This window comes from Coregonus lavaretus (assembly GCF_964263955.1).
Source record: "Coregonus lavaretus genome assembly, chromosome: 3".
Lineage (NCBI taxonomy): Eukaryota > Metazoa > Chordata > Actinopteri > Salmoniformes > Salmonidae > Coregonus > Coregonus lavaretus.
The window spans coordinates 30,516,048-30,531,134 of record NC_139990.1 but is presented as its reverse complement, the minus strand read 5'-3'; the positions used below and the strand labels follow the sequence as shown (position 1 = coordinate 30,531,134).

Genomic DNA, 15,087 nt, shown 5'->3' with positions numbered 1-15,087 from the left:
ATTCAATTTCCTGGAATATTGTGATATCATGACAATTAGGTGGGTTTATTAATGTTTATATGCTCTGCGCCAGAAGGGTATAAAACACAAGCTACACGGCTATAATACAATTTGTATTACATGATGTGTATATAACATTATAATAATATAATATAATATATTATTTCCTCAGGGGAAACAGATGATGTGTTTAAATCTTGCCTTTGAGATCAATGAGAGGTGCTTATATGTAATCTGAATGAAGTACTATTTTCTGGACATTTGACAGCATCAGGCCTAGTCGTAGATTCACCAATGTGCTGTAGTCTGTCTGATGCACTTGATGGCGCTATTGGTTTGAAAGTGAGTTGCAGACAAACAAGGGGGAGAAAGATTCCACCAGACTGTCTGCCAGCTGAGTTTGGCTGGCAAAGCTGCTAATGGTGTCAAGGTGGGGGCATAACCTGTTAAACTAGAGTTATGGGACTTACGCAATACACACCCACTCTCCTACTGTACAAGACACATTAACGTAGGCTAATGTGAATAGACACCCAAATGATGCAAACTGACACTAGCTTGATGTCCATACACAGGCTCAACCCTTACCCTAGCCATAGCCCAACCCGAACCCTAACCCAAGATGTTTCATAAGTTTGTCTTTCATTTCTTTTACCATTTCTTATGTTTGACAGATTGGTAGCCTCCTAACTAAAGCAGTATTTGTACAACTTATTATCATGCAAACATCCATTATTGTTTCAGCATTTTTACCAAACAGTACATTCTCAATAAAATGTCTGAATAAAAAAGTGTAGAGGACACTATTGTGTCAACAATGAAAAACACCACATTTTATTTCCGTTTTGTGACATTATTTAATTAATTTATTATTCAGAATAATATTACAGCATTGGTATGTGTGTTCAGTTGAGTAGTGTAAAGGCACTTCAAGTTGTTGAAGATCATAGTTGCAAGTATTATTCAGTTGATAAATCGGCCGCGACCGGGAGACCCATGGGGCGGCGCACAATTGGCCCAGCGTCGTCCAGGGTAGGGGAGGGAATAGCCGGCAGGGGATGTAACTCAGTTGGTAGAGCATGGCGTTTGCAACGCCAGGGTTGTGGGTTCGATAAAATAATGTATGTGCTAACTGTAAGTCGCTCTGGATAAGAGCGTCTGCTAAATGACTAAAATGTAAATGTAAATGTAAATAAATGTTAGGATATCCAGTCTAAATACCCCAGGCAAGCAGGGCGGCGCTGAGGGCTACAGTCACAGAGACCTGGACGGAGCTGGCCCCGTTACACAGGTCTGTTTGGCAGCATGAGAAGCTGCTCGTGACACCAGCACCAAGGATGCTTGCAGTGATGGTCTTGCCACACAGGTTTGAGTCCAGACAGCCACGGGTGTGGAGTTTCAGAAACCCTGTGGCATTGAATTCTAGATGGAATGAGATTTTGGATAAGATTTTTCAGTAATTGGTTCATTATGACATTGAAGTTATACACTGAGTGTACAAAACATTAGGAACACCTGCTCTTTCCATGACATAGACTGACCAGGTGAAAGCTATGATCCCTTATTGATGTCACTTGTTAAATCCACTTCAATTAGTGTAGATGAAGGGGAGGAGACTGGTTAAAGAAGGATTTTTAAGCCTGGATGCAATTGAGACATGGATTGTGTATGTATGCCATTTAGATGGTGAATGGGCAAGACAAAATATTTAAGTGCCTTTTAACGGGGTGTGGTGGTAGGTGCCAGGCACACCGGTTTGAGTGTGTCAAGAACTGCAACGCTGCTGGGTTTTTCATGCTCAACAGTTTCCCATGTGTATCAAGAATGGTCCACCACCCAAAGGACATCCAGCCAACTTGACATAACTGTGGGAAGCATTGGAGTCAACATGGGCCAGCATCCATTTGGAACGCTTTCGACACCTTGTAGTGTCCATGCCCCAACTAATTGAGGCTGTCCTGAGGGCAAAGTGGGTGCAACTCAATATTAGGAAGGTGTTCCTAATGTTTTGTACCTCAGTGTATGCTAATTCATTGCATATTCACAAGTTTCTGTGAACAGGTTTCCTTACGCGCTTCTCCGGTGTAGCAGTTGAGAGTGGAGTTGTCACACACCATGTTTCCGGGAAATAAACATGTCCCAAATATTCCCACACTGCACTGCTTACAGGTCAGGGACTGGGCTGTGGAACATGGAGGAGAGACAAGAGTAGTCGATGAATCATGTGCAGTTCAACACAATACAATACAATACAACACAAACAATGATACAGTAGGTAGATAGGAGCACCTGACTGAACATCACGAGTGGCATCAGGTGGAAGAATGAAAGAAGACAGATTGACGTCATACCTATAACTCACTCAGCAATTCATAATAAAAAGCTGAAACGTACATGTTTAGACATTCACAGTATGTATAGGTATTAGGTATATACATTAAGATGAATGGTTGATTGTGTACTGTGTAAATTGATGTGTGTTCACTGGCTTCTCTTATCTACAAGCTTGCCAATTACATGTGGTTCAGTCATTACATGAGAGTCAATATCATCTTATTAGTGAATGTAATGCTACCACAGGAGACTCAACTTGTCATACAGTATCAGAACAGCCTAGGTACCCATGGAAATATGCATAATTATTCCTGGTAATCAGACTAAAACAATAGAAAGCACTATCAGGTTCTATCAGGTTCTTCAAACTCCTTTGTTGTGTACAGAATATGTAGCTAACATGCATCCCATGGATGTCTACCAACATATCATATTAAAATTGTATAGCCTTAGAAAATAAAAGCACCTAGTACAGAATTTGCGAAAAACTGTAACTAATCAAATCACAACCTATTACTGTACCTGTCTTTGAATATTGCCATAGAAACAGATGATTCTGATATGACTTACCCACTGCTATGAAGACCACCAGGACAGTTAGCCCAATCAAAATATTACTCTTCATCTTCTTGTAGGAGGGTAGCGTTTGTTGTTGTCAATAGGAGTCGTAGGCTTTAATCGCAGAAAGTACTCACTCTATATATACTGGTGAGGAAAGAACACTAATCAAATGAATGGGGAAAGTTCCAGTTTCCTGCTAAGGGAGTAGTGCAGATGGAAACTAGAATGAAGTATAGCAGGTTTTGTTGTCTTCCATGAGGGTGCTAAGAGGACATTTGTCGGAAAAGAAGAGTCTGGAATGCAGACAGTATCTATCATTAACATCACATTGGAATGCTCAGTCAAAAAAGTGAATTTAATTTAATTTAATTTAATCTTTATTGTATTATTTGTTCAACCCTTTCACACACACACAAAAATACATAATGTAGTGTCTCGTAGTAGCAGATATTTTTGAAAGTGTATGTAGTATGATTATTTATTACACATAGAATAAATAAAAAGGTTATCTTTATGAAAGAGTACACATACTCTATGGGGAAAATTATAACTCACTATGTATGATAATGATAATTGATAGTGACATGGTTGGGAAGAAGTTATTCCATAAAAAAGTGCATAGTCACTCTTATGTGTTCCCAATGTAAATACAAGACAGTACATACATTGATTAACTGCTCATACCAATGTTGTAGTAGGATGTTGTGTATTCTAGGCCCTGGAAGTAAAACCAGTTTAAATTGGTACTTGTAACTAAAGCTTAGTTAAACTAGCCTGAATAAACATTGCAGACTTTTCCAGAATAAAACCATTTTCAATACATTGTGTACAGTGGCGGCTCCTGAAAAAATTCTCAGGGGGGGCAATTTTTCTGATGATTTAGGTGACCTACACACATTTAAAAAAAGATATGTCCAGCAACAACATGAAGACAGGGGCAGCATATAAGTCAATACCAGAAGCATTTATTGACTGATCTCAAAAGTGTTGGCTTACCAGGGTTGGTGGAGCCCTCAGTTTCATCTTTGCCTCGCAAAGCTAACTCAAACACTCCGCAAAACTTCACACACTGGATTAGCCGGCTGAGGATGTGGCGGTTCTTGCTAATGTCGTAGTAAATATATTTGTTATAGTGAATATGGAATATGATATGTTGAGTAAAATGTTGTGCTAAGATCTATTTAGGTCAGGAGCTGGTTATAAGTTCTGTTCCTATCCAATAACAATGGACAAAAGGGTCCTATCTTGTCAGCCTTGTCAGTTTCAGTTCTCCAGTAAACTTGTGATTATCAACACTAACCTCATCGTTGTGGCGGCGGACAGCTAGCCTGTATCCCTCATCCAGTTGAGTGGGAATGTTCACTCTCCCCAAAGCAGACAATCTCAAACAGCTATCCATGTGGGTCTTTGACAGCTCATGTTTCTTAATCTTTCCTGAAAGATGGTGCATGTCCGTTACACACCAGTCGCTGTCCAAGCGGTGCTGTCTGCCGTGCCGCCTTCAGGTTGAAAGAGTAAGCAGGGGGTAGCAGAAGACTGCATTAGCTACATCGCAGCCTGCTAGCCAGGTTTTTCGTTCGTACCAATTTTTGGAAAATCCTCGGGTGTAGGACTTCCCCCCTTTAGTAGAAACCTGTTGAATTATTAAATTTGGTCTGGGAGGTCCTAATTGTTTCGTTGCCAATTTTTCTTGATTTGTTCGCCGACAAAAAGTAACTTATTTCAAAGAGACAATCGAGTTGCACTGAACGCTATAGCCATCTTGATAGTAGTACGTGAATTGATTGATGAGGCTACCCGCTCTTTTTCAGATTTTCAACCTGACTGAAATCGCCCCAAAAGGGGGGGGGGGGCATTTGAAGCACGACTTTAGCCTGATTGGACATTTAGTGGCACTGTGGCAGATCAGATGTCTAGATTACAACACTGATAACTACTGTTGCCGTGATATAATTGATTAGAAAAAAAATCCCTTCCTTTTCCCGTTTGGCAGTGCGTCGCCCATATCGCCCTATTGAACACACCACCCCTGATTGTGTATTTAACAACTACAACCTTCAATAACACCCTTCAATGGAAACCTATGGAGGAGATGTCCTTATTGTGAATGGTTTGTCTATGAAAAGGTGCACCAGATGGCCACCAGGGTGGCACCAAGGGCCACGTGAGAAGTAGTTGGATGGCTCCGGCAGCCGGCCCCATTGCACAGGTTGGTGCTGCAGCAGGTCTGTGAGATGGTGTAGCCGGCTCCCAGGATGCTAGCAATGGATGTGGTGTTGCAGGAGGCTGTGGCCAGGCAACCCTTGTGCGTGATGCTCAGGAAGCTACTGATGTTGAACACTAAAAGAAGAAGGAATAGAGCAGGAGTGTTATGATGAGTTTCTCTGGCATCAAGTAATTCAGTATGCGGTATCGGGTTCACGTAGCAAACGGCACGTGGGTGGCCCATTGCTATTTGAACTAACTGAACAAAGGAAATCTCTTAGCTTATATACTTGTTTGCAAGCTAATTCTATCCAACAGTTGCCAACTACATTTACATTTGAGTCATTTAGCAGACGCTCTTATCCAGAGCGATTTACAGGAGCAATTAGGGTTAAGTGCCTTGCTCAAGTGCACATCGACAGATTTTTCACCTAGTCGGCTCGGGGATTAGAACCAGCGACCTTTCAGTTACTGGCACAACGCTCTTACCACTAAGCTACTCCTCACCACAATAGGATCACCCTATATGGTATTGTGTTGCACCCTAGTCAGGATATTCCATCACGTACTCCTCCTAAGATTAGCACCAGTGGCCCCCCAGCTATCTTGGCACGCACACCTTCTGGCACCCACCAGTGACAGAAATAAATACATGGAATGTCCTCATCCTCCAAATCCTTATGCAGCTCACAATATCAAACATTAACTAATCCTGTATAAAAGACGTAATATCAAGGAGCAATTGTAAATACAGGTCGTTTTTGTTTGGGTAGCACTTCATTTAACAGTACAAAAATTGCTAGGTTAATTGAGAAATTACACAGTAATTATACAATAAGTACACAAAAAAGAACCTAAGAATTACCTATTTTTATTTTAGCTTTCTACTTGGATGTAACCACAGGGTCAGTACCTGCTTGTCCGCTGTAGCAGTTGGGCTTGGAGGTGCTACATGTTGCAGTTGAACCAATCAGACAAAACTGGTGATCCTCACAGAACATGTTTTGCAAGCCAGGGACTCTGTGAGATGAAATGAGAGAAAAATGTCGAGAAAGAGAGCAAAAGGAGAGAAACATAAAAGATTGCTGTCATCATGACACTATTATATAGGTCATATATATATGTTTTTAAAGGTTTTAAAAACAATGCAACAGTTGGACAATGGATGAAGATACTCCAAACTTTTTACGTTTTTTTAAATCCATCAGATATTGACTGAATTATAGCACATAAAACATTATTATTTGACTGGCACAGACAAAATAATGAGTTCAGGGATTTTGGTGGTAATTCAGGTATTCAATTTATTGTCAAATTTCACTATTTTTTTCTTAGAACGCACTCATACATATATTTTCTAAAGGTATCATGTATTTTTAAAATATTTGTTGTGTTAAAATAAAGTTATATGTGCCTCATTTGCATAAACACACTGGGTTATTTTGCATATATTAAACATTAACATAAAGGGGTGGAACAGGGCTGCAACCACCAAAAAAATGCTAATTTTAATAGCTGGAATGGAATCAATGGAATGGTATCAAAAACATATGGAAACCACGTTTGACAGCGCTGTCTAGTCTGCCTCATTAATTACTGTTGTTGTCACGTTCTGTTGCATAATTCAACAAGTGTGTCAATAGCAGGATAGTTTCAGATTAAAAATCTATAGACTTGGCTCTATATTACACCTATCTATAAATACTTTATACTGTTTGCGAGATCAGACATAATATTACTATAATCCGAGTGTTCATTTTCGGAAGTTGCTTTCATTTCAGCATATAATTTGTCAACATTTCAACTGCATTCAATTATTAATTTGTTCAATTCCACAAAAAAAATGCACACCCATCAAAATAAAGTTATCTTTCTTCTCTTTCTTGTGATGTAAGTATCGAGATGATGCATTTAATCCCAGACAAAGCTTTAGCGTTCTTATAGACAAGCCATTAAACCGGGGTGTGTTACAAACATTTCCATAGTTGTAACGTTAACGGGAAAAAACGACAGGCCAATTTGCTCAATTTCCACAGTATTCATTAGAAAAATGTGCAAATGTATCTGAAATGTAGCCATACACATCAACAACCATGGCTTTATATAATAACAGAAAGATATGCTCCACACTACATGTGTATCCGAAATGCAGCCTGCAGCCATAGCTGCCATAGGCCTAGCGTACACATAATTTGCGCCAACCAACACGCACAGATCAACTCAAAAGGATGAGCACCATTAAGATACTTACAGGTATCATAGCTTAAACTTCAATAATTAGAACTATAGGCTACATTTCTGTTGATTTTGTGACACTACGCAATGAGTGTAACAAAGCCGCCACTTTTCCAGGTGCACAATATTTTCTGTGTGGGAGAGTTTCAGAAAAGCAAGCAAAATCAAACTAATTGCATAGTCATAGCTGATGTGAAATTTCCTACATGCATTAGCTAATTTGAATCTGCCGCGAATAAGAGTAAAGCACCATTCCGAGAGCAACACACACACACACACACACACTATAGCAAGAGAGCAGGGAGGGGGCGAAAAAGTAGACTATGTGTCGTTTTCATAGTATTGTCATCACTTTAACAGTACCCTATCACACAATAACCATGTAATGCAAATTAATGATAACTGAGTGAAAGTTTGACTACTTCTTTTAGCAGGCTACACACGGTACGGTACTGGTCCAACATACAACATTTACAAAAATGTAGGCCTATCTGAAATGCAGCCATATACACCAAAATTGTAATTTTGCGCAGAAGAAAGCACACAATGTTGAAGAGAAGCCTCAGGAAGACTGGTAGCCCAAGATGGGGTCATTAAAACATCACACACCGTAACCATCAATTCAGGACCATGGACAGAAGGCTACTGCCAGTCAGCGCGATGAAATGATAACTTTAGATACACTGCCAATTTCAGCGCCACCTGAGTGGACAGCCGACACCACGCCAGGGCTCACCTCAGAGCACAACCAATAGGCTAAATTGGTCATTGTCCCTATCAAATCAAATGTAATTTGCCACATGCGCCGAATACAACAGGTGTAGACATTACAGTGAAATGCTTACTTACAAGCCCTTAACCAACAATGCAAAGTAAAAAAAAAAGTAAAAAGTGTTACGCAAAAAAAAAAAAAGCAAATAACTAAAGAGCAGCAGTAAAATAAAATAACAGTAGGGAGGCTATATACAGGGGGGTACCGGTGCAGAGTCAATGTGCGGGGGTACCGGCTAGTAGAGTTAAAGTGACTATGCATAAATAATCAACAGAGTAGCAGCAGAGTAAAAAAGGGGGACAGGGTGGGGGTGGGGGGGCAGTGCAAATTGTCAGGGTAGCCATGATTAGCTGTTCAGGAGTCTTATGGCTTGGGGGTAGAAGCTGTTGAGAAGCCTTTTGGACCTAGACTTGGCGCTCCGGTACCGCTTGCCGTGCGGTAGCAGAGAGAACAGTCTATGACTAGGGTGGCTGGAGTCTTTGACAATTTTGAGGGCCTTCCTCTGACACCGCCTGGTATAGAGGTCCTGGATGGCAGGAAGCTTGGCCCCAGTGATGCACTGGGCCGTACGCACTACCCTCTGTAGTGCCTTGCGGTCGGAGGCCGAGCAGTTGCCATACCAGGCGGTGATGCAACCAGTCAGGATGCTCTCGATGGTGCAGCTGTATAACTTTTTGAGGATCTGAGGACCCATGCCAAATGTTTTCAGTCTCCTGAGGGGGAATAGGCTTTGTCGTGAGCTCTTCACGACTGTCTTGGTGTGTTTGGACCATGATAGTTCGTTGGTGATGTGGACACCAAGGAACTTGAAGCTCTCAACCTGTTCCACTACAGCCCCGTCGATGAGAATGGGGGTGTGCTCAGTCCTCTTTTTTTCCCTGTAGTCCACAATCATCTCCTTTGTCTTGATCACGTTGAGGGAGAGGTTGTTATCCTGGCACCACACGGCCAGGTCTCTGACCTCCTCCCTATAGGCTGTCTCATCGTTGTCGGTGATCAGGTCTACCACTGTTGTATTGTCTGCAAACTTATTGAAGGTGTTGGAGTCGTGTCTAGCCATGCAGTCATGGGTGAACAGGGAGTACAGGAGGGGACTGAGCACGCACCCCTGAGGGGCCCCCGTGTTGAGGATCAGCGTGGCAGATGTATTGTTACCTACCCTTACCACCTGGGGGCGGCCCGTCAGGAAGTCCAGGATCCAGTTGCAGAGGGAGGTGTTTAGTCCCAGGATCCTTAGCTTAGTGTTGAGCTTTGAGGGCACTATGGTGTTGAACGCTGAGCTGTAGTCAATGAATAGCATTCTCACGTAGGTGTTCCTCTTGTCCAGGTGGGAAAGGGCAGTGTGGAGTGCATTAGAGATTGCATCATCTGTGGATCTGTTGGGGCGGTATGCAAATTGGAGTGGGTCTAGGGTTTCTGGGATAATGGTGTTGATGTGAGCCATGACCAGCCTTTTAAAGCACTTCACGTCATACAGACGTGAGTGCTACGGGTCGGTAGTCATTTAGGCAGGTTATCTTAGTGTCCTTGTGCACAGGGACTACGGTGGTCTACTTGAAACATGTTGGTATTACAGACTCAGTCAGGGACATGTTGAGAATGTCAGCACATGTCTACCAGACCAGACCCACCTCAACTCAACCCAGCTCTACACAGCACCGATCACTACCCTAGGGTCTGGCAAAACACTGTCGAGGGTAGGGCACCACATGATGCAGTCCACACTATGTATCATTCACATCAAATAACACAAACCTGTATATCTATCAATAGCAATTCGACCCTCAAAAGCATTGAAGTAAAAAGCAAAGGCCTAAACTATACATTACATTAAAAAATCTGCCAAATAACAAGTAGGCTTACATGAGGGAAAACCAATTAATTCATAATTTTGGCACAGCAGCCAGGGCTATAACGTTGTAGCTTACAATGTAGAAGAGTTGCAGCCTCCTCCATGCGGTGTTGAACCTCATGAGAAGTTTCTGATTCCATTCTCCTTCCTGGCTAAATTTACTTGTCAGGTCCCTCTCAAATGCCAGCTGGACAAGCTGGGCTTTTCGTTAATGTAACTTGCTGCGTCTGTGTTCACTGAATACGTTCTTTAGGGTGGAGAAGGAATTTTAGCACATTGCTGTAGATGTCCCAAATGTTAATCCATGTTTCAATGCAAACATCACAGTCGGCATAGCTGACAAAGGCCCGCCGTATCTTTGAAGAACACAGAGTGGGGTCCATTTGTTGTTGCTGGCTGTGATTGCGATTTCACTTTGCAAGAATTTGCGAGCCACAATAAACTCAGCTTCCACTGGTTTAGTTTTGGTTAGATCCAACAGGTCGTCAGGTGCTACTGGCTGGGGTAAGCACAGCTCAACCAGACCCGACCCATCACAGCACAGCTCAACCAGACCCGACCCATCACAGCACAGCTCAACCAGACCCGACCCATCACAGCACAACTCAACCAGACCCTGCCCATCACAGCACAGCCAGACCCGGCCCATCACAGCACAGCTCTACTAGACCCGGGCCGCCTCAGCACAGCTCTACCAGACCCGGCCCATCACAGCACAGCTCAACCGGACCCAGTCTATCACAGCACATCTCTACCAGAACCAACCATCACAGCACAGCTCTACCAGACCCAGTCTATCACAGCACATGTCTACCAGACCCGGCCCATCACAGCACAGCTCTACCAGACCAGGCCCACCTCAACTCAACCCAGCTCTACACAGCACAGTCTACACTACCCTAGGGTCTGGCAAAACACTGTCGAGGGTAGTGCACCACATGATGCAGTCCACACCATGTATCATTCACATCATCAGCCTACATATGCTGAGAGTTTGGAGCTTTGCCAGCCACACTGCCCTCCACACCACCCTCCTCAATTCCCCCACAACCTCCCTCCCAGGCTAGTTTTGGTTACCCTCCCTACTCCCATCCCCAGGACAGGCCTGGGACACTCCTGCCCCCTATGACAGCCCCAACCCTGCAAAAGGAGCCACACTAAGACCTCCTGTGCACACCCAGAATGGAGCATTGGCAGCCACTCTGGTCCCCTGCAGCAGCTCCACTCCTTTGGTGGGAGCTTCATCAGGGTGGACTGAGCTCTGCCAACACTGCTCTCCCAGTTCTACTCTTCCAGGGGTCCAGCAAAATGAAGGCAGTTATAACATTTTCAAAACATTACAATACATTCAAAACAGATTTCAAAACACATTAAGTGTGTGCCCTCAGGCCCCTACTCTACTACCACATATCTACAACACCAAATCCATACATGTATGTACGTGTGTGTATAGTGTGTATGTTATCGTGTGTGTATATGCATGTGTCTGTGTCTATGTTTGTGTTGCTTCACAGTCCCCGCTGTTCCATAAGGTGTATTTTTATCTGTTTTATTAATCTGATTTTACTGTTTGCATGAGTTACTTGATGTGGAATAGATTTCCATGTAGTCGTGGCTGTATGTAGTACTGTGCACCTCCCATAGTCTGTTCTGGACTTGGGGACTGTGAAGAGACCTCTGGTGGCATGTCTTGTGGTGTATGCATGGGTGTCCGAGCTGTGTGCCAGTAGTTCAAACAGACAGCTCGGTGCATTCAACATGTTAATACCTCTCACAAATACAAGTAGTAATGAAGTCAATCTCTCCTCCACTTTGAGCAAGGAGAGATTGACATGCATATTAATAATGTTAGCTCTCTGTGTACATCCAAGGGCCAGCTGTGCTGCACTGTTCTGAGCCAATTGCAATTTTCCTAAGTCCCACTTTGTGGAACCTGACCACATGACTGAACAGTAGTCAAGGTGCGACAAAACTAGGGCCTGTAGGACCTGCCTTGATGATAGTGCTGTTAAGATGGCAGAGCAGTGCTTTATTATGGACAGACTTCTCCCCATCTTAGCTACTGTTGTATCAATATGTTTTGACCATGACAGTTTACAATCCAGGGTTACTCCAAGCAGTTTAGTCACCTCAACTTGCTACATTTCCACATTATTCATTACAAGATTTAGTTGAGGTTTAGGGTTTAGTGAATGATTTGTCCCAAATACAGTGCTTTTAGTTTTTGCAATATTTAGGACCAACTTATTCCTTGCCACCCATTCTGAAACTAAATGTATCTCTTTGTTAAGTGTTGCAGTCATTTCAGTTGCTGTAGTAGCTGACGTGTATAGTGTTGAGTCATATGCGTACATAGACATGTCATTAGGAAAGATTGAAAAGAGTAAGGAGCCTAGACAGCTGCCCTGGGGAATTCCTGATTCTACCTGGATTATGTTGGAGAGGCTTCCATTAAAGAACACCCTCTGTGTTCTATTAAAACAGGTAACTCTTTATCCACAATATAGCAGGGGGTGTAAAACCATAACACACGTTTTTCTAGCAGCAGACTATGATAATGTCAAAAAGCCATACTGAAGTCTAACAAAACAGCCTCCACAATCTTTTTATCATACATTTCTCTCAGCCAATCATCAGTCATTTGTGTAAGTGTTGTGCTTGTAGAATGTCCTTCCCTATAAGCGTGCTGAAAGTCTGTTGTCAATTTGTTTCCTGTAAAATAGCATTGTATTAGGTCAAACACATTTTTTCCCAAAAGTTTACTAAGGGTTGGTAACAGGCTGATTGGTCGGCTATTTGAGCCAGTAAAGGGGGCTTTACTATTCTTGGGTAGCGGAATGATCGCTCCAGGCCTGAGGGCACACACTTTCTAGTAGGCTTAAATTGAAGATATGGCAAATAGGAGTGGCAATATCGTCCACTATTATCCTCAGTAATTTTCCATCCAAGTTGTCAGACCCCGGTTGCTTGTCATTGTTGATAGACATCAATACTTTTTTCACCTCTTCCACACTCACTTTACGGAATTCAAAAATACAATGCTTATCTTTCATAATTTGGTCAGATATACCTGTAGTGTCAGCGTTTGTTGCTGGCATTTCATGCCTACATTTGCTAATCTTGCCAAAACAAAGAATCATTAAAGTAGTTGGCAATATCAGTGGGTTTTGTGATGAATGAGCCATCTGATTCAATTAAGGATGGAGCTGAGTTTGCCTTTTTTCCCTAAAATGTCATTTAAATAGCTCCAAAGCGTTTTACTATCATTCTTTATGTCATTTTTCTTTGTTTCATAGTGTAGTTTCTTCTTCTTTTTATTCAGTTTAGTCACATGATTTCTTAATTTGCAATACATTTGCCAATCGGCTGTGCAGCCAGACTTATTTGCCATTCCTTTTGCCTCATCCCTCTCAGCCATACCATATTTCAATTCCTCTGTCAAATGCTCAATCTGCTCTGCTCTCACGTGGTTGGCCAGGGACCTTGGCAAAGTCTCAGCTCACTCAACAAATAGCTGCAGATGACCCTATGCCTGTTAGCTCTTATGGGAATGAGTTTAATACCCCCTCTGACTTTAAATCTCGTAGGGTGTTTGGGCTAATGCACCTAAATATGCGAAGTATGATTTCAAAAATGGACACAATTTACATTTACATTCTGGTTCTCTCTGAAACATGGTTAAATGGTTCTGTCTCAGATAAAGACATGACAGATTACAGAAAAGGGGAGGAGTGGCCATATGTCAAATCAAATTTTTGCGTCCCAAACTTTAAATATTCCTGTTCCCAAGAAATGTAAGCTCCTGGTTGTAGTCCATAAACCAGAAGTCCATAAACTCCTCCATGTGTCCATAAACCAGAATACACATTAATTTGTTACTAGGAGCTCAATCTTTCAGACAATTGGGAAACAGATGTACTATCTCGATTAAGAAAGCTAAATCAAGCTACTTTTAAGGTCTATCTCTTACTCTGCTGGTGATCCTTCTAAATTTTGGAAAACAGTAAATGCACTGAGGCGTACAAATTCCTCTTCTTCCCTGACTAAGCATGTTCTGTCTGACTCTGGCATCATAAATGAGAATAATGTGATAAGTCATGCTTTTAATCATCATTTTATCTTGGCATGCTTTTTATTTGATAGAAACGGTGGTGTAGTTGACCCTAGTCAGTCAATCGACAGCTCTTCTCTCTGCCAGCCTCTAGCTGACTCGACCTGTCAACTTCTTGTGAATCTTTGTTTTCATTTCAACAATTTACTATCTCTGATGTGCTAGATGCCTTGTTTAAGATTGATGTTTTAAAAAATCAGCTAGAGCTGAAATAATTGATCCATTTTTGCTGCAGCTCTCTGACCCCCTGATTGCTGAATCATTAACACATATTTTTTACCTGACGTTTATATCTGGTACTATCCCCAAGGATTGGAAGGCGGCCCATGTAGTCCCCCTTCACAAAGGTGGTGACCATTGTGAGCTAAAATATTATGTCTAAACTTTCTTGCCTAGCTAAGATCTTTCTTATCTTTGAAATGTATTATAAATGTACATCAGTCAGGTTTTAGACCAGGTCATAGCACTGCATCTGAGACGTCACTACAGACCCCCTGGTTCGATTCCAGGCTGTATTACAACCGGCCGTGATTAGGAGTCCCATAGGGCGGCGCACAATTGGCCCAGCGTCGTCCGGGTTTGGCCGGTGTAGGCCGTCATTGTAAATAAGAATTTGTTCTTAACTGACTTGCCTAGTTAAATAAAGGTAAAATAAAAAAATTAAAAAATAAAATGATGTGGTGAACTGTATGGATAAAAGGCAACATTGTGCTGCCCTCTTCATTGACCTTTCAATACTGTTGATCACTCACTGCTAATTCAATTGCTTTCCTCAATTGGCCTAGACCAGGGTGCTTGTAACTGGTTTAAAAATTACTTGACCGATAGAACTGAAAAAAACTGAAATATCACATTTACATCATTATTCAGACTCTTTACTCAGTACTTTGTTGAAGCACCTTTGGCAGCAATTACAGCTTTGAGTCTTCTTGGGTATGACGCTACAAGCTTGGCACACCTGTATTTGGGGAGTTTCTCCCATTCTTCTCTGCAGATCCTCTCAAGCTCTGTCAGGTT

General features: G+C 42.2%; 1 protein-coding gene across 1 annotated transcript; it reads right to left on the bottom strand.

Annotated features, from left to right (window-relative positions):
• Nucleotides 1-810: 810 nt before the first annotated feature.
• Nucleotides 811-3,070, bottom strand: LOC311110019 (uncharacterized protein). The gene is made up of 3 exons (XM_084152961.1): nucleotides 2,905-3,070; nucleotides 2,072-2,182; nucleotides 811-1,422 (listed from the first exon to the last, which is right to left on the bottom strand). Exons 1-3 carry the CDS (start codon nucleotides 2,957-2,959, stop codon nucleotides 1,214-1,216), a joined length of 375 nt encoding a protein of 124 aa, XP_084009087.1. The 5' UTR covers nucleotides 2,960-3,070; the 3' UTR covers nucleotides 811-1,213.
• Nucleotides 3,071-15,087: the final 12,017 nt, after the last annotated feature.

Coding starts and splice junctions, on each gene's coding strand:
- LOC311110019 (XM_084152961.1), bottom strand. CDS start 2,959: ATGAAGAGTAATATTTTGATTGGGCTAACTGTCCTGGTGGTCTTCATA. Junction 2,183..2,904: donor GGTGGTCTTCATAGCAGTGG/GTAAGTCATATC, acceptor CATGTTCCACAG/CCCAGTCCCTGACCTGTAAG. Junction 1,423..2,071: donor CTGCTACACCGGAGAAGCGC/GTAAGGAAACCT, acceptor CATTCCATCTAG/AATTCAATGCCACAGGGTTT.